Source organism: Malassezia japonica, chromosome 3 (genome assembly GCF_029542785.1).
Source record: "Malassezia japonica chromosome 3, complete sequence".
NCBI lineage: Eukaryota > Fungi > Basidiomycota > Malasseziomycetes > Malasseziales > Malasseziaceae > Malassezia > Malassezia japonica.
Genome location: NC_083372.1, coordinates 954,755 through 975,501, shown reverse-complemented (window position 1 = coordinate 975,501; position 20,747 = coordinate 954,755). Strand labels below are relative to the sequence as shown.

The following is a 20,747-nucleotide window of genomic DNA, read 5'->3' as shown; positions in this document are numbered from 1 at the left end:
GTGCAAAAAATAATTCCCAATTCCCCGTGTTGCGACCATGGCCCAGTCTGAAGGGGAGGCCGGCGGCGACGCGTCGGCGCGGACCAAGGCGTGTATCTAGCGCTTACCCAGTTCTATACCCAGTCATTTACCATATTCACCTCCCTGCAGTCCATTGCCGCGTCGCAGCAGCGCGAGGAGCGTGGCGATGCGGGGTGGATGGACGCCGGCCCGTCGGTGCAGACGATGCAGTACTACCACCGCATCGGCACGCTGTACTGTGACGCGATACATACCTATCTGAACGACCTGGATGCGGAACATCTCGACGAGTCCGAGTATCTCGCGCACGTCCAGTCGCTGCAGACCATCTTCCACCTCGCCCAGGTGCTCTACTTTCCAGAGGACGGCCGTGGGATGGGCGTCATTGGCGAGGAGCTCTTGCACTGGCTGAACGCGCACGACGTCGGTATGTACTCTTTCTTACGCAGCGCCGACCACCGAACAGGGCCAGCAGATCGCGCAGACCTCGCCGTCGCACGACCATCCCGAATTTTGGGACTACCTCTTCCGCTGCGTGCTGCGTGGATTCTACGGCACGGCGGCGACCGTGCTGCAGAGCTATAGCGCGCCCGGCACGCCCAGCACGCTCTATGAAATCGCGAGCGAGACCGCGCAGATCCTCAAGACGCTGCCCCGCTCGACCGGCTACCCCACCGAGCACGCCTTCTTCTCGGCGCACCGGAATTGGCACACCTCGGTACGCGTCTTTCTCTCGGGCATGCAGCGCAAGATGGACAGCGTGCAGAAAGAGCTCGAGGCGAACGGCGCACCGCACCCCGAGGAAGAGCGCCTCGAGCTCGAGGCGCAGTTCCGCTGCCTCCTCGAGCTCCTGTGCGGTGTGCAGGACCGTGTGCTGGAGTTTTCCGAGAACTGGACCGAGGCCGTGTGTGCGTGGGGAACGCTCGTGCAGCCCGCCATGAAGCGCGACGATCTTCCGTACGTACCATTGCTAATTCAGAGACGTCGTGCAGCTCATCACCGACCAACTCCCGGTCGACGGCACGCTCGGCAGCGAGATGGTGCTCGTGTCGCTCATGCGCGGCGAGGTGACCAAGGCCATCAAGCAGTGCATTCCTTACGACGAGTGGCTCGCGACGCACCTGAGCGACTTTTGCCACAAGGCGCAGCTGCTCGATAATAACGAGGCCAAGGGCGAGGACGGCGAGCCGCTCTGCGACTCGATTCTCTTTACCTGGGCGGATCTGCTGCTGAACGAGGAGCGCCTGTGGCGCATGGCCCTCTCGTACCTCGCCGTGATTCATACGCCGGCTGCGCGCTCCAAGATGCGGGGCGTGCTCTTTAGCGTGCCGCTCATGGACGAGGGCCTCGACGCCGACGCGCAGTTTAAGCGCGTCGAAGAGGTGCTTGGCGCGTGCATCGAGTACGGCATGGACGACGAGGTCCGCATCATTTGCAAGCGCCTCGGCCACGAGCTCATGGAGCACAAAAAGTACGGCCTCGCCATTGCCTACAGCGTGCGTGCGCGCGATGCGCGGCAGGTGCGCATGATCGCCGACCAGATGCTCCACGACTATGTCGAGCACGGCCCCGAGGCGTTTATCCGCAGCGTCGACACGATTCCCCGCATGCTCCTCGACAATGCCGAGGCGATCGCGACCGAGGCGGGGCTTACCGCCGAGAATGCACAGCTTGCGACGCCGTTTGCAACCACCTCGAGCATCTTTTCGACCGAGACCTTTGCCCCGCTCGTGTTCCACGTCAAGTACCGCGACTTCCACGAGCTGTACGCGAACAAGGCGACCTGGTCGGAGGCGGCGCAGATCCTCGTCGGCCTGCTCACGAGCGACGTGACGCCCGAGTCTTTTCTGACGGTGCTGCTCGTCGACGCGCTGCCGCTGGTGCAGGCGCCAGAGCTCTACTTCTCGATGCCGGAAACGTACGAGCTGCTGCGCGTCGTCGAAAAGGTCGGCTCCGTGGCCGAGTCGAACGGCACGGACGAGGTGGCTGACTACTACTTTTACTGGCTCGAGCTGCTGCTCAGCCGCAAGGCGGGCGCAGAGGCGAGCAGCTCGGCAGTGCGCCGCAAGCTCGTCCAGGAGCGCATGATGGTCGTGCGCCTCGCCTTGTCCCAGTACCTTTCGCGCATCCTCGTCGAGGGCAGCGAGGGCTGGTGATACTATCTGCCAAACGTAAGCCTGTCGTAGAATGTGCATTTGCATGGTATGAGCACAGCTTGTCTAACTACTCTCTTGGACACTCCTCAGGCGCCGTCGCGGCGCTGAGGAGGTAGTGCGAGCTGTGCAAGCGCAGCAAATAAACGCAAGATATTTTGGGACACCAGCCATGGAAAATTTAAACCACGGTACCGGCGTTGGAGGCAATACGCGGCCAGAGGTCAGCCTGTTGTTAGCACGTCTCTCGCAAATAATACATACGCATTCCTTGGCAACAGGGCCAGTGATGGCCGAGCCCTTCATCTCACCCTTGGGGTTGACAATAACACCAGCGTTGTCCTCAAAGTAGAGGAAGACACCGTCACGACGGCGCCACGGCTTGCGCTGGCGGATAATAACAGCGGCAAGGACCTTCTTACGGAGCTCGGGCTTACCCTTCTTGACGGAAGCCACGAACATGTCACCGGCAGCCGCGGCGGGCAGACGGTTGAGAGCGGCACCCACACCGACGACGGCAATAACGTACAGGTTCTTCGCACCCGAGTTGTCGGCGCAGTTGATCACTGCACCGACCGGGAGACCGAGCGTCATACGGAACTTGTTACCCACAGAAACCTTCGGCATGGTGCCTTCACAACGGTTGGTTGAGGATCAAACCGCTGGGCTTCTCACCCAAGGCGTGGCCCCCCTCTTGGTACTATATAACACGTGACTTAATATCAATGATGACATAATACCCAGACACCTCCACATCTATCCCGATACGAGGAGGGTCGTGCGCACCGCGAGGAACGTAGATGAATACATAGGGGTTACATGAGCAGATCCGAGGCGGTTGACGCCAAGGTCCTAAAAATGATATGATTTAGTGACGGATGAGGCTCAAAAATTCTTCACGCGTCTTTTGGCGGTTGCGGAACACACCGAGCATGCAACTCGTCACGGTGCTTGCGCCTTGCTTCTGCACGCCGCGCATCGCCATGCACATGTGCTCGCACTCCATAACGACAGCAACGCCACGGGGTTTGAGCGCTTCGTCCAGAGCGAGGGCGACCTGGCGCGTAAGGCGCTCCTGCACAGACAACCGCCGAGCAAACGTCTCAGCAATGCGGGCCAGCTTCGAAAGGCCGATGACCATGCGGTTGGGGATGTAGCCGATGTGGATCTTGGGTTAGTCTAGCCAACGTACCTTGCCTGTGAAGGGGACGAGGTGGTGCTCACAGAGGCTGTACACGGGAATATCGCGCACAATCACCATTTCGTCGTGGTCCTCGTCGAAAATTGCGTTGGAGATCACATCTGGCGTGTAAGCATGGCCCTCCTATCGTATACATACCACACAGCTGCTCCTCGTAGCCCCGTGTCATCCACAGCAAGGCACGTGCGTAGCGTTTGGGGGTATCACGAAGTCCATCGCGCTCCGGGTCTTCGCCAAGGCACTCGAGAATCGTCTTGACGGCGCCCGCAAGACGCTCCTCATTTTTGGCCGCCTCTTCGGGCGTTTGACGCAACCGGTTCAGGGTCGACTTGGCTAATAGGTTAATTTCTTGCGCTGAAAACATACCTGGCCAGCCCAGACCATCCTTGTTCATGACCGACTGGATCTTGTCCGACAGCTCTGAAAATCCGCTGATGTTTGTCTTTGCGCCGGTCGGCGTGCCGAGTCCGCCGCCGTGCTGGTGCAGCGATACTTGCGATTCCGACATGGACATGGCCGGCGGCACGGCCGTTGCCGGAGGGTCCGAGTCGTAGCCGTCCTCGGGGTAAACTTCATCCTGCTAGTTAGAACATATATACACAAATCCATACCTCAAGCTGGCGCTTTGTACCGCGCTCAGGCCGAACGCTTTCCGACGCCATATCGCCCCAAGTGTCCTGTGCAACCTTCGCACGCCCTCCACGCGGCCAAGCGCACTCGTGCTCAAGATGACCAAGCATTACCTCACTTGCACGCGAGATAGGGTCAGTACAGATGACAAATTCAGCAAGCGTGATTGGTCTGAGCAGCCCGGCGGGATTAGCGGTTCCGTCTTGGCGAGCCTGAACGTTACCTCTTGCCATGTCGAAGTCCATTACTCTTGACGAACTGAAGCAGCACAACACCGGTACGTATTGCGCCCGAAAGCGCTATTATATCCAAGTCAAGAAGCTAACAAAAAAACAGAGGAGTCGGCCTGGGTTGCCGTCCAGGGCAACGTCTACGACGTGACCGAGTTCATTGACGAGCACCCCGGTGGTCGCAAGATCCTGCTCAAGAACATTGGCTCCGACGCCACCTCGAAGTTCGTGAACTACCACCCTGACTACGTTCTCAAGGAGGTCGCGCCCAAGTTCAAGATCGGCTCGCTCGCTGACGGAGCGAAGCTCTAAGGTCGTCCATGCACTTCACACACCGTCTTGTTAGGTGATGGCGAGCACGGTATTTCTTTTTGCAAAATATAGCGTGTCCGATCGCTTGCCTCGCTGCACGAGACGGGTGGCAACCCTAAGCCAGTGCAGGGCACAGCACCGTAGCATACCACAGTCCCAACCAGGGGTGTTCTGCCTATTATAAATGCGTGCTATTCGCAAAGTGATGCACTATCTACCGCAGTCTATGCTCCTCCCTGTCCTGCTTGTGCGTAGCGGCGACGTTTGCAACAGGACCCTGACCGGACCTTGCGCACTCCACAGACCCTGTTGCGGGGTTCGTCCGAACCGGCCCGATCCTAGTTCCGCACGAGCCGGTGCCACGGTGCGGATGAGTCAGCACCCAGTCGCATTTTTTCGCCCGGCGAGCCCCGCAGGCCCGGGGAACGTGGGTGGCCAGGCGTAATTTGGGAAGGGTGTAAGAAATTTAATTGTCGCAAACTCTGCTCGCGGCGGCTCATCGCGACTTTCGCATAGACCAACCAGTCTTTGGTGAACTGCGCAAACGCGGCAGGCGTGCTGTTGCCTGCGTGACTGTTTGGCTGTCAAGAGTAGTACAGGCTACGAGACGCATCCCCCTGCGCTACGCTTGAGCAAGCAGTCGACACTTTTCTCTTTCAGCCCTCTGCTGCGTGCGAGGGCATACTAACTTTGTGTAACAGGAGTCAAAGTGGACCGGTAATATAGATCATGGCTGATACTATACCCATCGTCCCCGGTGACGAGCACGCACAAGTGCAAAACCATCTTTCGACACCGCAGCAGGCAGAGCACACAAACCCTCCGACTTTGGCGATGCCGCTGTCGAGCGACGCTCTCGACGCTCTCCACGACGTGCACTCGACCGGTGTACTTGCCGCTGGTGCCGAGGCACGGAGCCCGTCGCTGCGGCCTATTTCCGAGATCCCGCCACCGATGGGCACAGCCTCGAACTCGGCGGCGCCGCCCCGCGCAGCGCTCATGCGCCCGCCTGGCGCGGGAGCCGATATTCCGCCCCTGTCGCCACAGGAGCTGGACCTCGGTTATCTGTCGCCCATGATGGCGCCACGCGACGACAAGGCACAGACCGATATGCACCTCCCCGTGCCCGGCGATGCAGCGAGTACTGTGCCCTTTACGCCGCCGCTGGCGCCTTCGTCGATTGACACGCAGCCGCGCCCCGTCTCTCCCCTGCGTCCGGTCGCGGTGCCTGCGAGTGCGCCGGACCCGGCGCGCGATGGCGGCCTGGTCGACCCTGAGCTCATGGGCATGGCGCCTTCGCCGTCCGAGTTCCGTACCACCCCTCATGCCTCGCGTGCGGTGCGCGACCAGGTCACTGCTGCACAGCGTGCCGCGAGTCCCTCGTCGCTGGCGCGCGCTAATACGCTGCCGAGCCAGCGCCCGCCGAGCGTGCACGCCCACCATGGCGCGCCGCCTGCTGGTGCGGACCGGAATACGCAGCATACTGACCTGGCGCGGCATGCGTCTGCGTCGCACCGCCCCCCCGCGGCGCTGGAGCGCAAAGAGAGTTCTGCGTCCCCTTCGCGCGAGGAGCACCGCTTCCGGTGGTCGCTGGGCGACTACATGCTCGGCAAAACGATTGGTGCGGGCAGTATGGGCAAGGTCAAGTACGGTTGCCACAAGACCACGGGCGAGAAGGTTGCTGTAAAGATTATCCCCCGCAACACCTCGGTGAATGCCGTGCAGCACCAGGCGCGCGAGAAGGCGAAGCGCAACGGCACGCCCCTCCCCCGCGACCTGTCCGACGACCCCGAGCTGCAGTCTGCGCTGCAGCGTGCTGCGGCCAAGGACAAGTCGAAAGAGGTGCGCATTATGCGTGAAGGCAGCCTGCAGCTCCTTTTGCGGCACCCTCACATCTGCGGGATGCGGGAGATGATTGTGCACAACAACCACTACTACATGGTCTTTGAGTACATCAACGGAGGCCAGATGCTGGACTATATCATCTCACATGGCCGCCTGCGTGAGCGCAGTGCACGCAACTTTGCGCGCCAGATTGGCAGTGCGCTGCAGTACTGCCACGCGAACAATGTGGTGCACCGCGACCTGAAAATCGAAAACATCCTGATCTCCAAGTCTGGCAACATCAAGATCATCGACTTTGGCCTGTCGAATTTGTACTCGCCCAACTCGCATCTCAACACCTTTTGTGGCTCGCTGTACTTTGCGGCGCCTGAGCTGCTCAACGCACGCGTCTATACCGGCCCTGAGGTGGACGTATGGAGCTTTGGCGTGGTGCTCTACGTGCTGGTCTGTGGCAAAGTGCCGTTTGACGACCAAAACATGCCTGCGCTGCATGCCAAGATCAAGCGCGGGATTGTCGAATACCCCGTATGGCTCAGTGCCGAGTGCAAGCAGCTCCTGTCCCGGATGCTGGTCACTAACCCCCAGCAGCGTGCGACGCTGAGCGAAGTCATGACCCACCCGTGGATGATGAAGGGGTACGACCACGTCGAGTCCCCGCACCTTCCTGCGCGCGTGCCTCTGCGGCCTGGCATGCTGGACATGAGAGTCGTGGAAGGCATGACGGGCTTCGAGTTTGGCTCCGCGTTCGAGATCGAGACGCGGCTGAACGAGGTGCTGCGCAGCGACGCCTACGCCCCGGTGCTTGCGAACTGGGACCGGCAGCACGGCCATGGCAGCAGCCTCGGCCTCGAGCTGCCCATGCGCCAGAACTCGGACGAGAGTGCGTCGAGCGACTCGAGCCGCAGCCGTTTGTCGCGCCAGCTGACGGGCGGCATCAACTTTTACAAGCGCCGCCTCTCGCTCAAGTCGCGCGACGAGGACGAGTCGTCGCGCGCCGACCAGCCGCCCGGGATCAAGGGGCCGCTCGATCCGACGCTCGGCTTCCACCCCCTCATCTCGATCTACTTCTTGGTCCAAGAGAAGATGCATCGCGAAAAGGTCTATGGGCAGATTTCGTTTGCCTCGAGCGACATTGCGCTCGAGACAAGCAGCACGGCACACGTAGCGCTCGGCAACGCCGTCTCCCCGCCGAGCGCCTCGCCCAAGACCGCCTCACCGATCGCTTCGATCCAACCGATGCCGACCTCTGCTGATATACCCCATGAGCCGGTCAAGGTCCCGGAAATGACGCACTCGTCGCATCGCACGACCGATCTCCCGAGCTCGTTCATGGGCCCGGCCCCCCCGCCGCGCGCCGCCGGGCCGCAGACCCCGTCGGCGACCACAAGCGAGCTGCCTACGCCCGTCTTTGAATCGCGCCAAAAGTCGCAGCCGCGGGGCGTGATGCTCGGTATGCCCCGGGCCCGCGCGCACGCCGACGAGCTCGAGTCGAGTCTGCGCGCGAACCTCGCGCAAGGCGACGTGCCTGCGTGGCACAACAAGCACCTGCCGCAGCCGCCCAACGACGGCTCCGGGCGTGCCGTGCCGAGGCGCAGCATGAGCCTGAGCGGATCGGTGCGCAGCAACTCGCCGTCGCAGTCGGCTTATGCCGGGCGGCATTCGCCGATCGCCTCGCCCCTTGGCCTCGGTGGCATGCAGCGTGCGCTCCCGTCGCTGAGCACGATCGCGGCCGAGGACGGCACGGCGCCTGGGCGCATGACGCCGAACTCGACGTCGGCTAACTCGGCGCTCTCTGCACACACAGCGCCCGCGTCGATGCCTGAGCCCGGCCTGTCCCGCCGCTTTGGCTCGATGCTTGGGCGCTTCCCCGCGCAGCAGCGCGTGGCGCCGTCCGATGCGGCGTCGCTGCCGAGTCCGCGGACGCCGCAGAACGAGGCGCCGCTTCCTCCGACGCCGAGCGAGGCCGCGCAAGGCGAAGAAGGTGTCGGCTACGCGTCTGGCGACATGCCCATGTCGCCCGAAGAAGCCATGTCCAAGCCCGTCTTCCTCAAGGGTCTCTTTAGTGTGCACACGACCAGCCGCCGTTCGCGTGCAGTGATCCGGCGCGACCTGATCCGTGTGCTCGAGGAGATGGGCATTCCCCACCGCGAGATCCGCGGCGGATTTGAGTGCGTCTATCAGCCGAGCGTGAATGTCGACGGCGAAGGCGAGTCGCTCTCTGCGACGACGTCGCGCACCACGACGGCCCTCGCGCACACTGCCGAGGCCACGCGCTCGACCGTCTCGACGCCCGGTGGCGATACTGGGAGCGTGGATGTGGGAGAGATGGCGATCCCCGGTGGGTCCCGCGACGTGTCGCTTGTGGCGACGGGCATTGGCGAGGTCGGCATCGACCGTTCGCCCGCGGCGCCGCAGCCGCCGCGGGCGCCCGAGGCCCCCGCGCGGACGCGCCGGGCGGCGAGGCGGACCTTTCTGCGGTCTTTTTCGAGGTGTTTGTCGTGAAAGTTCCACTTCTCCTCGGTATCAACGGTCTGCAGTTCCGGCGCATGTCGGGCAACCCCTGGCAGTACCAGATGCTGGCGAAGCGCATTCTCCACGAGCTCAAATTGTAGTATGGGAACTATGTAAGAAAATAGTGTGGAATTACACAGACGCGTCGCCTTTTTCGCCGCAGCCCGCGGTGCTCTCGAAGGACCATGTCGGCAATTGAGCTGATCAACCCCCGTGCCGAGTCCGTACGGCGGATCCAGGCGCTGCAGGTGAATATCGCCGGCGCCATCGGCCTTGCGCAGGTCGTGCGCTCGAACCTCGGGCCGCGCGGCACGCTCAAGATGCTCGTCGATGGCTCGGGCAACCTGAAGATGACCAAGGATGGCAAGGTGCTTCTGACCGAGATGCAGATCCAGAACCCTACGGCGGCGATGATTGCCCGCACGGCGGTGGCGCAGGACGAGCAGTGCGGCGACGGCACGACGTCGGTCGTGATCCTCGTCGGCGAGCTCCTCAAGCAGGCCGAGCGCTACATCCAGGAAGGCGTGCACTCGCGCGTCATCTCGGAGGGCTTTGACGTGGCCAAGGCGGGTGTGCTCAAGTTCCTCGACGAGTTCAAGCGCACGCTGCCTATGGACCGCTCGACGCTGATCTCGGTGGCGCATACCGCGCTGGCCACCAAGCTCTCGGGCAAGCTCGCCACGCAGCTTGCCGACAGCATTGTGGATGCTGTGCTTGCGATCAAACCGCGCGACCCCGCGACAGAGGCGCCCGCACCCGCGACCGACGGCTCGACCGAGGACGTGGGCCAGTGGAACATCCGCGACCCCATTGACCTGCACATGGTCGAGATCATGAAGATGCAGCACAAGTCCGACACGGACACGCAGCTTGTGCGTGGCCTGGTGATGGACCATGGCGCGCGCCACGCCGACATGCCGAAGCGCGTCAAGAACGCGTTTGTGCTCACCCTCAACGTGAGCCTCGAGTACGAAAAGACCGAGATCAACTCCGGCTTCTTTTACTCGTCCGCCGAGCAGCGCGAGAAGCTCGTCGAATCCGAGCGCCGCTTTGTCGATGCCAAGCTCAAGAAGATCATCGAGCTGAAGAACGAGGTGTGCGACGCGCCGGCGGGCACGCCAGAGAACGAACGCAAGTCGTTTGTCATCTTCAACCAAAAGGGCATTGATCCCATGTCGCTCGACATCCTCGCCAAGAACGGCATTCTGGCGCTGCGCCGCGCCAAGCGCCGCAACATGGAGCGCCTGCAGCTCTGCTGCGGCGGTGTCGCGCAGAACAGCGTCGACGACCTCTCGCCCGAGATCCTCGGCTGGGCCGGCCTCGTGTACGAGCACACGCTCGGCGAGGAAAAGTATACGTTTGTTGAGGACACCAAGGACCCGAAGAGCGTCACGCTGCTCATCAAGGGTCCGAACGCCCACACCATCAACCAGATCCAGGACGCGGTGCGCGACGGTCTGCGTGCAGTCAAGAACGCGGTCGAGGACAAGGCGCTCATCCCGGGCGGCGGCGCGTTCGAGGTCAGCGCCTCGGCCTACCTCCTGGACACGGTGCGCCGCAGCGCCAAGGGACGCGCCAAGCTCGGCGTCGAGGCGTTCGCGCACGCGCTCATGATCGTGCCCAAGACCCTCGCAAGCAACGCAGGTCTCGATATCCAGGACGCGATCGTGGCGCTCCAGGACGAGTGCGCGGACGGCCACACGGTCGGCCTCGACCTGCAGACGGGCGAATGCATGGACCCGATGGTGAACGGCGTCTGGGACAACTACCGCGTGAAGCGGCACATGATCCACTCCAGCGCGGTCATCGCCTCGAATCTCCTTTCCGTAGACGAGATCCTCCGCGCCGGACGCTCCTCGCTCAAGGGCGACGGGCCAGGGCCGGGGCCGATGTAGACGCCTCGGATGACTGCACCTCCACAGCCAACAACTGCTCAATTAAGCTTGGGGCTGCCACAATGAGCACGGCCGCGCCGGCTGCGCCGCCTAGCGCGACCCCATGGAGCTCGCTGCGAAGAGTATCCTATACGCTACCTACTCTTGTGTCGCTGCAGGACGATCCGCGGCACAGGTACCTCGCGGACGGCGACCACAACCACCGCGCGCTGCCCGTGCTGGACCTCGGCCTCGAGCCGCATTCCCGCGCCGGCGGCGCATGCCTGGGGTCGGCGCCGCAGGTGCGCATCCTCGAAGAGGGAGGGGGGGTGCGTCCCGCGCTCCCACGCGAGATGCAGCCGCAGCACATGCGCCCGGTCACCGCCTTGGCCCTGGACACGCAGACGAACGTGCGGAGCTCGCCGCACGGCACGCCCACGACAGGCCTTTTGTACAGTGGTGGCCGCGACGGGCTGGTATGTGTGTGGGAGCTGGGCCTCGGCGGCGCGCCGACACGACCCCACTTTCGCCAGAGCATCCGCGCACACAATAACTGGATCGCCGCGATGCTCCTCTGCAACCAGAGTCAGACGATCGTAACAGGCTCCTCCGATTGCACGATCAAGGCGTGGCGGCCACATGACGAGGGCGGCGGCGATCTCTGTGAACTCGGCACGCACAAGGACTTTGTCAAGGCACTTGCACTTGCGCCGGCTGCCGACTGGATCGTCAGCGCATCACTCGACCGTCAGACTTGCCTCTGGGACTTGCGCGAGGGGAGAAAGGCACCGATGTGGCGCGCAACGGCCCCGGCTGCGATCTATGCCGCGGGATCGAGCCGCAGCGGCGGCGTCATTACTACGGGCGGCGTCGACAAGGTCGTGCGCGGCTGGGATCCACGCATGCGCGATTCGACCTTTGAGCTCGTCGGGCACCAGGACAATGTGCGCACGCTGGCCGTGGCCGCGGATGGCCGGCACGTCTTGTCAGGCTCGGCAGATACGACGCTGCGCCTGTGGGACGTCGCTCAGCAGCGCTGTGTACATACCTTCACGCACCACAACAGCAGTGTGTGGTCCTTGTACACCAGCGACGAGACGCTCGGGACGTTCTACTCGGGCGACCGCGATGGGTATTTGTGCAAGGTCGACTGGGACGCCAAGACGGATCTCAGCGAGGGCGACTGCATCCTGCTCGCCCACGAGCAGTGTGCAGACGCAGGCACAGATACAATGCGTTCTGCCAGCATCCAGAGCATTGTCGCTGACCACGGCCAAAACGTATGGACCTCCAACGTGCTCACGCCGTCGATCCGGCGATGGTCCGACATTCCTTCGCGCACAAACCGCATGCGCGTCTCGGAGATGCACCCGCCCACATTCGAGCACTTGCACGGCGTCGCGCTCGATCACTGCATCAACCTCAAGCCGGGCGATACGTGGAAGGCCTTGTCCGACTCGGGGCTCGCGGAGCTAATCGGCGGCGTCTCGCATTCGCCGACGGCCACACGCTTTGCGCCGAGCGAGGATCTCGTGCAACAGAACATTGCGCATCTTCCGCGTGAAAAGCAGGTGCAGATCATGCGCCAGATTGCCTACGCAAGCTGCGTCGTGGCTGAAGATGCCAAGCCGCTCTTTCCGCAGCCCGAATGCGAAGTGGGCGGACACCCCGGCGCGCTGCGCGCGGTCGTGCTCAACGACCGCATCCACGCTCTCTCGATCGACACGGGCGGCGTCGTCGCACTGTGGAATATCGTGCGTGCCGCGTGCCTGGGCACGTTTGACGTGGACCGCGTCCGGCACGCAGGGACCGTCTTTTCTTTGCAGGCGATGCCGACCGTCGGCGCGCCGGAGCACCCATGGCGGCCCCAGGACACGCCAGGCGATACCCTCGAGCTCGTGCAGAGCTTGATCGAGGGCGACGGTGTCGTTCCACCGTGGTGCTCGCTGGATACGTCCGTCGGCGAGCTTATTGTGCACCTCGACGAAGACAAGGTATGGGGCGCCGAGGCGTACCTGGACGAGATCGCTGCCCTCCCTTTTCCGAACCAACAACGGGGTCCTTGGACCGAAGAGCGCGTGAGTCTGGGCGTGTGCGTGCTCCGTAACCTCTTTGCTCAGGTGAATGCCGCAGAGGCGTCTTTGCGTTCCGCCCACTCGGACGGCGTTCCGCTTTTGGTTCGTGCGCTTACCTCGGGCCGTGCGACGCCCGAATCGTTGCTGCAGATGCCCCTCACCGAGGTGCTCCCGCCCGAGCTCGGGAAGGGCGCCGCGCCAAACGAGACCTTGGAGTCTCTCTTGGCACGGATGACGGCGTTTGCGACCCAGGCACCGGCTGTGCCGATGCAGACGCAAACCAAGGCTGCCTGTGCGAATACAGGACCGCTTGCGAGCATCCTCTTGCACATCCTGCACGCCACACAAGAGCAAGCCCGTACAGACACTACTTCGGCGACCACCAATGGAACGAGTCCTGTGGACGGCGCAGCGTCGCCGACCGGCTTATTCGGCCTGTGGCGTCCCAATGCACCACGCAAAGGCGACAAGGCCGCCGCGGCACAACCGGCGGCCGTGGCCCCCGTCGCCCCTGAAGCACAGCATGTAAAGCAAATCACCCAGCTGCTGCAAGGCGCGCTGCGTCCCCCTCCGCCGACCAAAGGAGCCCCCCACATTCCTTATCCCCCCTCGACGCTGGTCACAATCTCTCATGATCTACGCAGCTCAGAGCATCAGCAGACCGCATACCGTGGGCGTGTAGAGCACATGGCCCGCGATACCCCTCTCTTGGAGCTCTTGGCGCCGTACTGGCTCATGGACCTGCTGCTGAACGGCCGCGCACCCGAGCGCGAGCCGCACCGCTTCAAAGTGGTGCTGGATCCGTGGACCGCACCTCCGAATGATCCCCAAGGTGCAGCATGCCAGCTGCCTGCCGTGCGCCCCATCGATCGGGTCTTGGCGTCTGCGCGCATGGTCCGTGCAGGGCGCGTGACGACATATATCCAAGGGCTCTTGGTGCACGTCGGTACGACGCTCCCCCCCGCGTCGTCGCCACACGAGTCGCCCATCGAGCTGCTGTGCAATGGCATGCTCCTTGACCCCTACACGACGCTCGCGCAGTGCCAGCGGCACTATTGGAAGTCGAGCCAAGACATGGCGCTGCAGTACCGTCTCCGATCACCGCCTTCCGTTTCATAAGGCCAATTCCCGCATGATTTGTGATGGACGTGGGCGCATAGCGGAGTGGTTTACCGCATCGGTTTTCGGTTCTGCTGTTTCCCGAAGGTCATGGGTTCGATCCCCATTGTGCTCTGATTTATCTTTTTCCTCTATTTAGCAAAGCTCCACATAGTTGGCCGGAACCAACAGGCAGTGCGCTCCTTGCGCGATCAACCACCAGTCAGGGTCGGACTGGTCGACAATCTGAAGGATTTCGCCTTCCTCGATCGTCGCCTCCTCGGCGGACGTAGCTTCGTAGTCGTACAAGGCCTTGGCAGCGATCGCCTGATCCATCTCGACGACGTACGCGACGGGAATCAGGGCCTTTTGCTGGGGATTCGCGGCCAGGCTGCCAAACGTCCAGTCGCCTTCGATCTTGGCACCGTTGAGCGCGGGGTGCGCCACAAGCACCTGGTTTGCATCGAACGTGAGCGTCTCGATGCCATCACCCTCGAAGGGGTACACACTGCGCACACGGAACGTGCGCGTCATGTCAAACCCGAGATCGGCGTCGGCCTGCTCCGCGGCGGCGGCTGGCGCATCGGCAGGCGCGTCAGAGAGTGCAGCAGCGGGCGCCTCGCGAGCCTCTGGCACTTCTTCCGCAAAGCCGCCAGGGACAGTATAGGCGTCGTCTTCTGCAGGCACGCCGTGGGTATACGCGGCCTCGGCACTCTCCGGCGGCACCTCGTCGTCGCTCGAATCGGGCTCGGGCAGCGAGGCGGTAGACAAGCCTTTGGGCGGCGACGCGGAGCCGAGCACGGCACCGGCACTCGACGCACCTGACCGGTCGTTGGTCGCAGACTTGCGCAGCGCTTGGCCGCCCCGGATCTGCGACAGCAGCGCGTTGCGGTCACTAGGACCGGCATTGCCGCCAAGAGGTACGGCGGGCGGCGCCTTCGGCGCAGCAGGCGCGGGCGGAGGCGTCGCACTGCTGGGAACAACACCGCTAAAAAGCTGCTGAGCGAGGTGCTGCCGCGTGGCACGCGAACTCAGGCCAGGGCCATCGTCCTCGTCCTCGTCCTCGTCCTCCCAGTCCTCGTCGTGGGAAGGCGGAAGATGGACGCCGCGGCTGGGCGGCGGCACAGCCGATGGGGTGCCACGGTTTGCAGCGGGCAGCGAGCTGGCCGGCTGGGGCGCAGGCGGGGGCGCAGGCGGGGGAGCAGGCGGGGGCGCAGGAGGCGGGGCCTGTACAGGCTCCTCGACCGGCTCCTCGACCGGCTCCGGCGCAGGCTCGGTGCTCTGCTTCCGGAAAAAGGGGTTCGTGCTTGCCTTGGGCTCCTCGGCCGGCGTCGCAGCGGGCGGCGTGGGGGCCGGCGGCGTTGCCACGGGCGGCGTAGGAGCAGGCGGATCGCGGGGCTGCGGAACGCGCGGCGGCGGCGCGGCCCGCGGCGCGGGCGGAGCTGGCGGCTCGAACGCGTCGTCAAACTCATCCTTGGGCTCGGGCGCCTTGGGCTCCGAGGCCTTGGGCACTTCCGTCTCCTTCTTGGCGGCCGAGCGTGCCGGCGGCGGCGGCGGCGCACCACGGCTCGACTTTTGCTCGCGCATACGTGCGCGACGCGCTTCTTCGCGCTCGGCAGCCTCGCGATCGGCTTGTGCAGCGCGCTGCTCCGCTTCGCGCTTCTCGGCCTGGAGACGCTCCTCGACAGAAGTATCGACGGTCGGCGTCGAGGTGCCCGAGCTGATCGGGCCACCGACGCCGAGCATGCGCATACGCTCCTGGACACGGCGCTGAGCCTCGGACCGAATCCACGCATCACGTTCCGCGCCCGTCAGCTTGGGCGGCGGCGCACGAGCAGGCGCCGGGGACTGCGCCGGGGACGAGGCAGCAGGGGTCGCCGGAGCGGACGGAGTCGCCGGCGCGGCAGGGGGTGTCGGCTGCTCGGGTCTCTCGGCCTTGGGCTCTTCGCGGAGGTGCGCGTGCGTGTCGTTGTTGCGCTCGTCGCGGCGGCGTCCCTCTTCGACGCGGCGCTGGTCCTTGCTCGACTGGCGCCGCTCGAGGCGCTTTTCGAGCTGCGGCAGGCGCTCATGCAGAAGTTGCATGAGCGTGCGCTCTGCGCGGCGGCGCTGCTCGCCCGCGTGTACGCCCTCGCGGCGGTTGTAGTACTCGATGTCGTCCTGGAGGCGGCGGATCGAGTACCGCACGTCCTCCATTTCACGGTCGAGTTCGTGGTCCTCTTCGTCGTCCAAGTCCACCTTTTCGAGCATGCGCTGTGTACGCTCGAGCTGGCGCTTCATCTCGCCGAGGTCCTCCGACGCACTCTGGCCGTCGAAGCGCACTTCGCGGCGGTCCAAGTAGCGCGAGCGCGAGCGGTAGCCGGCCGAGTCCGAGTCCGAGTGCTTGTACGCAACCGCGTCGCTGTTCTTGCGCTCTGGCTCGCGCTCCACCGGGTTGCGGTAGAAGGAGCGGGCCTCTGCGTACTTGGTGTCCTTGTTCGAGCCCGGGTCCGGCAGGTTGAGTGCGGTGGCCGAGCGCACGCTCGTGTCCTGCTTCAAGAGGTCCTTCAAAAAGTCCACCGACTCGCTCAGGTCGCGCGACGAGGTGGGAATGAGCTCGCTCGGCAGCTCGTTCGGGACCTCGTTGCCGTTCAGTGCGCGGTAGATGAGCGCCATCGCGACGTGGAACTCGGCGAGGTTGAGCTTGCCGCGGTTTTCCGTGTCGGCGAGGTGCCATACCTGCAGGAGCTTCTCACGGTCGAGGCCGCTCTGGCCAAAGAGCTCGCGTGCGACGTCACCCGAGATGAAACCGGTGCGCTTCGCGTCCCAGGCGCGGAAGATGTTGTCGTACGACTTCTTTTCCTCCTTGGTCAGTGTCCACGGGATCTTGGGCTTGGGCGCGCCCGCCGGTGCACCGGTAGGCTGCTGCGCGCTGAGCGTCTGCAGCTTGGACTGGAATTGGGCGGGCTGCAGACTCGCCTGGTGGAAGTTCATGCTGCTCGGCGCCGGCGCGCCGCTGAATGGCTGCGGCGCCGGAAGGAACTGCTGGTACATGAGGCGCATGCGGGGATCGCTCAGGACACCGGTCATCTGCGGCATCATGCCGGTGCCCTGGGGCATCATGGGCGACATTCCGGTGCCCTGAGGCATCATGGGCGACATGCCCGTGCCTTGCGGCATCATGGGCGACATGCCGGTCATCTGCGGGGGCATCGGGCGCGGCATGCCCGTCATCTGCGGCGGCATTCCGGTCATCTGCGGCGGCATGCCCGTCATTTGCGGCATCGCGCCCATCGGGGGGGGCGGCGGCGCCGGCGGCCGTGCTACAAACGAGGCCTGGGGCTGTGCGCCACTGCTAAAGCCAGGCGCCATCCCGTTCATCGATGTCGGCTGGGGCTGCATAAACCCGCCCGTGTACTGAGGGTTCTGGAAGCCCCCGTAGCTCGGCGGCGCGCCCCCCGGCCATTGGTTCATCGGATACATGGTGGGAGCGTCGAGGCACGACGACGAGGCCCGATGCTCACGTAAGCATTCGGGAGCCCCGTCGTCCTCCATGGTGCAGTATTTGATCGGGCGGTAAGTGGCATGGCTGACGCAGTGTGGCCGACCCGGTGTTTGGTGTGGTGACCGGCGTGGCTGCCTACCTCATCTGGGAGAATGATCCGCGGAATGCTCACGACCATGGCCCCGGCAACCGCCTGGTCGACCTGATCGGACGCAAGCTCGGCTATGCCACGCCCGTGCGCGTCCCGGCGATCGCCCAGGATCTCTCGCTCCCGACGCTGTCTGAGGCCAAGGGTGAGGCCAAAGGTGCCCTTTCCGAGGCTAAGAAGGAGGCCAAGGATGCCTTTTCCGAGGCCCAGAGTGCTGCTTCGAGCGCCCAAGGCGAGGCGCAGGGCGCATATGCGGACGCGAAAGGCGAGGCTAAGGGCCTCCTGTCCAGTCTCCAGAGCACCTTTACCACGGCCAAGAAGGAGGTCAAGCAAGAGGCTGCGGATCTGTCTGCGCAGAGGCGTCTTATCTAGTCATCACTATGTACACGTTAGTGCCGCGGCCAAATGGCCCCGAGCTGGTAGACGATGGATCCGAGGAGCCGGAAAGCGGCTAGTACCGCGACCGAGTAGAACAAGACGCTCATGTAGATGCCATGCACGGACTTGGGCAGCGACGTGATCGCGATCGCCAGCGCGCCGTTGGTCAGCGTCCAGGCGAGCACGACGTTGGTGCGGACCGTGGCATAGTAGTCTTTCTGGTAGGTATCTGGGTCGCGGCGCTTCTTGACGCGCACAGGTTTAGTGGAGAGGACATGGCACGCGTCTTCGTATGCTGCGTTCATGTCCTGCGCCTCGGTCGGCATCGCGACGTCGACCGAATCCGTCAGGGGCCCGTTCGCTGCCGCACCGAGGTCGGCGTTAGGGTTGTCGTCGCCTTTCGTGCCCCACGACACGTCGTGTGTGTTGCAGAAAGCGTAGATATTGATCACATTGATGAAGCTGGGGGAAAGAAGGAGGTACTGAAGAACGCTCGTAAACATATGCCATGGATCCAAAAAGAGGAGCGAGCCGAGGAGCCATACGCCGTAGGTGCTCAGCACCGCGATAAACACATGCACGAACTGGGGATCGTGCAGGAAACTGTCGCCATGATTCGTCGCGAGCGCGTGCATAATGCCGGCGTACGTCAAGTACACGATCGACGCCATCATCACGACCATCAGGAACGCAAAGACAATCATGCTGAGCAGGTAGCCGATCGTGTTGCCGGCCGGTCGATTGCCCATCGCGAGCAGGTAGCAAAAGAGGAGAAAAATAATGTAGATGTAGGAGCAAATCACCACGGGGATATGCGCCCAGGGCAGGTCGGTGACGACCGCCTCGGTGAGGATGCGGAACGCGATGTAGTAGTTCGCCAGCGAGAACCACGAAAAGAGGAGCTGGACGAGCTGGTAAAGCATCTCGACGTGCAGCGCAAACTTGCGCCCGGCCGTGTGCGTCGAGCGGTAGATGTACGAAAACTTGATCACGGAGTGAATCGCGGCAAAGAAGGAGCCGTTCAGCCAGCGACGGCGCTGCGAGATCAGCTCGGGGACCGTGCTGGGCACGTCTGTCTCGGCCTGGGCACGCTTGACGTAGCGCAGGAGCCACGCACTGGAGCGCTTCGTGACGAGCTCCCAGCAGAGGATACGGTCCTCGGCAAGGTACATGTTGCTCGTAAAGATGTCCGAGTGCTCCGTGCCGCCGTGCAGCGTCTCGCCTTTAAAGTAGGAGCACAGCGGCCCGTTGCCCATCTCGTCGTTCTTCAGCGCCTCGTAGCGGTACGCGCTAAAGGCGCCGGGCAGCACACCGATGTACCCGAATGCGCTCTCCATCGGCTTGTCCAACACATTGCTCAGCTTGTACTCAAAGTTTTGCGCACCGACCAGCGGATTCAAGAGCGCGTGCCAGAGCTTGCCTTTCAGCGCCACAATCTCGCCGCACGCACCGCCGACGTTCGCGTCGCGCTCAAACGCCTCCCAGAGGCGGTAGATGCTGCGGTTGCGCGGCTTCGTGCCCACGTCGAGGAGCAGGTAAATGTGCGGCTGGAGCACCGGGCCAAAAGCATTAAAGCACCACCGGTGCGAGTTGATCTTTTTCTGGTTGCGCTCCTTGATGCACAGCACGATCTGGACCGGCACAAGCCCGCGCTCCTTGCTGCGGAAACGCAGCGAACTGTCGACCGAGATCTGCGCGGTGTACTCGTACAGGTGCGCCTCGACACGCTTGCCTTGCACCGAGCTCTTCGCGACGCCTTCCTGGTACACGCCCATGGTCGCCAGCACACTGAGCGTGCGGCTGCTCATCTTGTGGCGACCGTCGGCGACGATGCACACGACAATGTGCTTCCAGCCGTTCGGGCCCCACACCCGTGAGTTGCGCAGCTTGCAGAGGTAGGCAATGTTTTGCATCACCCCGTGCATCGTCCGCGTAAAGAGCAGCTCGTCCTCATTGTACATCGTCAAGACAATCACCAGCTCGGTGGCGCGGGGCGGCTGATACTGCACCGAACGCAGCGAGAAGCCTTCGCGCGCAAAGTTGTCGGGGTCACACGTCACGGCCGTGTAGCGCATGTGCGTAAACTCGGCGCCGTCCTTGATCGGCAGGCGCTCCAAGAGCTTTGGGGGAATCGGGCAGTCGAGCACGAGGTGGCCGCCGTGCAGCGTGACGCGCCGCACTGTGTGGTGCCGCCGCGGCTGGCGCTGCGGAATGCGGCCATAGTGCACGAGCATCGCCTCCTCGCTCCGCTGGTCCACTTCCGGCGGTACGCCTGGCACGACGTCGCTCAGGGGCGGTGCGTCCTCGGGCATGTGCACCTCCGACGTGCTGTACTCGTTCAGCAGGCCAAGCAGCGTCTGGTTCGGATCCTCGTCCGAGTGCGTCGAGCTGATAGCATCCTTGGAGTGCGCCTCGTACGGTACGAGGTACGGCGAGTGCCCGCGGTCGATCCACGGCACCTGCACGGGGGCGAGCTGGAGGTGGTCGGACGACGACGCGTACGGCTGGTCGTCGCTCGTGCCCGCATGGTACATCTCGTACGCATTGTAGTTGGCCCCGTACATGCTGTGCCCACCATCGTCGCTCGCGTACACGCCCTGTCCTGTCATGGACTCGTCGTACGAAGGCAGTGCCTGGTGCTGGAGGTGCGCGTCCACGGCATCGTATGGGTTCATGAGCGCAGGATTGTCATCCTCCTGGACTTGTGGCGCAAACTCAGGCTCGTAGTTCACGACCGGCGTCGGGACAAACTCGCGCGTCGCCGAAAACAGCGGTCGTGCCGGCATCGCG

At 63.6% G+C, this 20,747-nt stretch overlaps 9 protein-coding genes and 1 non-coding gene across 10 annotated transcripts; 6 read left to right on the top strand and 4 right to left on the bottom strand.

Annotated features, from left to right (window-relative positions):
- Positions 1-37: 37 nt before the first annotated feature.
- Positions 38-2,177, top strand: MJAP1_002350 (uncharacterized protein; the record flags this gene model as incomplete). The annotated part of the gene is made up of 4 exons (XM_060266290.1): positions 38-88; positions 112-448; positions 471-978; positions 1,001-2,177. 4 exons carry the CDS (start codon positions 38-40, stop codon positions 2,175-2,177), a joined length of 2,073 nt encoding a protein of 690 aa, XP_060122273.1.
- Positions 2,178-2,355: 178 nt separating this feature from the next.
- Positions 2,356-2,801, bottom strand: RPL23A (60S ribosomal protein L23A; the record flags this gene model as incomplete). Its single annotated transcript, XM_060266289.1, has 2 exons — positions 2,356-2,403; positions 2,439-2,801. The coding sequence occupies 2 exons, from the start codon at positions 2,799-2,801 to the stop codon at positions 2,356-2,358; spliced, it is 411 nt and encodes a 136-aa protein (XP_060122272.1).
- Positions 2,802-3,042: 241 nt separating this feature from the next.
- On the bottom strand, positions 3,043-4,037 carry MJAP1_002348 (GTP cyclohydrolase I; the record flags this gene model as incomplete). The annotated part of the gene is made up of 5 exons (XM_060266288.1): positions 3,043-3,342; positions 3,367-3,476; positions 3,514-3,669; positions 3,742-3,955; positions 3,987-4,037. 5 exons carry the CDS (start codon positions 4,035-4,037, stop codon positions 3,043-3,045), a joined length of 831 nt encoding a protein of 276 aa, XP_060122271.1.
- A 199-nt stretch (positions 4,038-4,236) lies between these two features.
- Positions 4,237-4,547, top strand: MJAP1_002347 (uncharacterized protein; the record flags this gene model as incomplete). The annotated part of the gene is made up of 2 exons (XM_060266287.1): positions 4,237-4,282; positions 4,342-4,547. 2 exons carry the CDS (start codon positions 4,237-4,239, stop codon positions 4,545-4,547), a joined length of 252 nt encoding a protein of 83 aa, XP_060122270.1.
- An 834-nt stretch (positions 4,548-5,381) lies between these two features.
- CCT6 (T-complex protein 1 subunit zeta) lies at positions 5,382-10,798 on the top strand (the record flags this gene model as incomplete). Its single annotated transcript, XM_060266286.1, has 3 exons — positions 5,382-8,787; positions 8,826-9,000; positions 9,085-10,798. The coding sequence occupies 3 exons, from the start codon at positions 5,382-5,384 to the stop codon at positions 10,796-10,798; spliced, it is 5,295 nt and encodes a 1,764-aa protein (XP_060122269.1).
- Positions 10,799-10,860: 62 nt separating this feature from the next.
- Positions 10,861-13,971, top strand: MJAP1_002345 (uncharacterized protein; the record flags this gene model as incomplete). Its single annotated transcript, XM_060266285.1, has 1 exon — positions 10,861-13,971. The coding sequence occupies one exon, from the start codon at positions 10,861-10,863 to the stop codon at positions 13,969-13,971; it is 3,111 nt and encodes a 1,036-aa protein (XP_060122268.1).
- Positions 13,972-14,002: 31 nt separating this feature from the next.
- MJAP1_002344 lies at positions 14,003-14,086 on the top strand. The gene has a single exon. It is a non-coding gene; the product is annotated as a tRNA-Arg (tRNA).
- A 20-nt stretch (positions 14,087-14,106) lies between these two features.
- Positions 14,107-17,409, bottom strand: MJAP1_002343 (uncharacterized protein; the record flags this gene model as incomplete). Its single annotated transcript, XM_060266284.1, has 1 exon — positions 14,107-17,409. The coding sequence occupies one exon, from the start codon at positions 17,407-17,409 to the stop codon at positions 14,107-14,109; it is 3,303 nt and encodes a 1,100-aa protein (XP_060122267.1).
- Positions 17,410-17,479: 70 nt separating this feature from the next.
- Positions 17,480-17,951, top strand: MJAP1_002342 (uncharacterized protein; the record flags this gene model as incomplete). Its single annotated transcript, XM_060266283.1, has 2 exons — positions 17,480-17,502; positions 17,525-17,951. The coding sequence occupies 2 exons, from the start codon at positions 17,480-17,482 to the stop codon at positions 17,949-17,951; spliced, it is 450 nt and encodes a 149-aa protein (XP_060122266.1).
- A 17-nt stretch (positions 17,952-17,968) lies between these two features.
- MJAP1_002341 (chitin synthase) lies at positions 17,969-20,743 on the bottom strand (the record flags this gene model as incomplete). Its single annotated transcript, XM_060266282.1, has 1 exon — positions 17,969-20,743. One exon carries the CDS (start codon positions 20,741-20,743, stop codon positions 17,969-17,971), a length of 2,775 nt encoding a protein of 924 aa, XP_060122265.1.
- Positions 20,744-20,747: the final 4 nt, after the last annotated feature.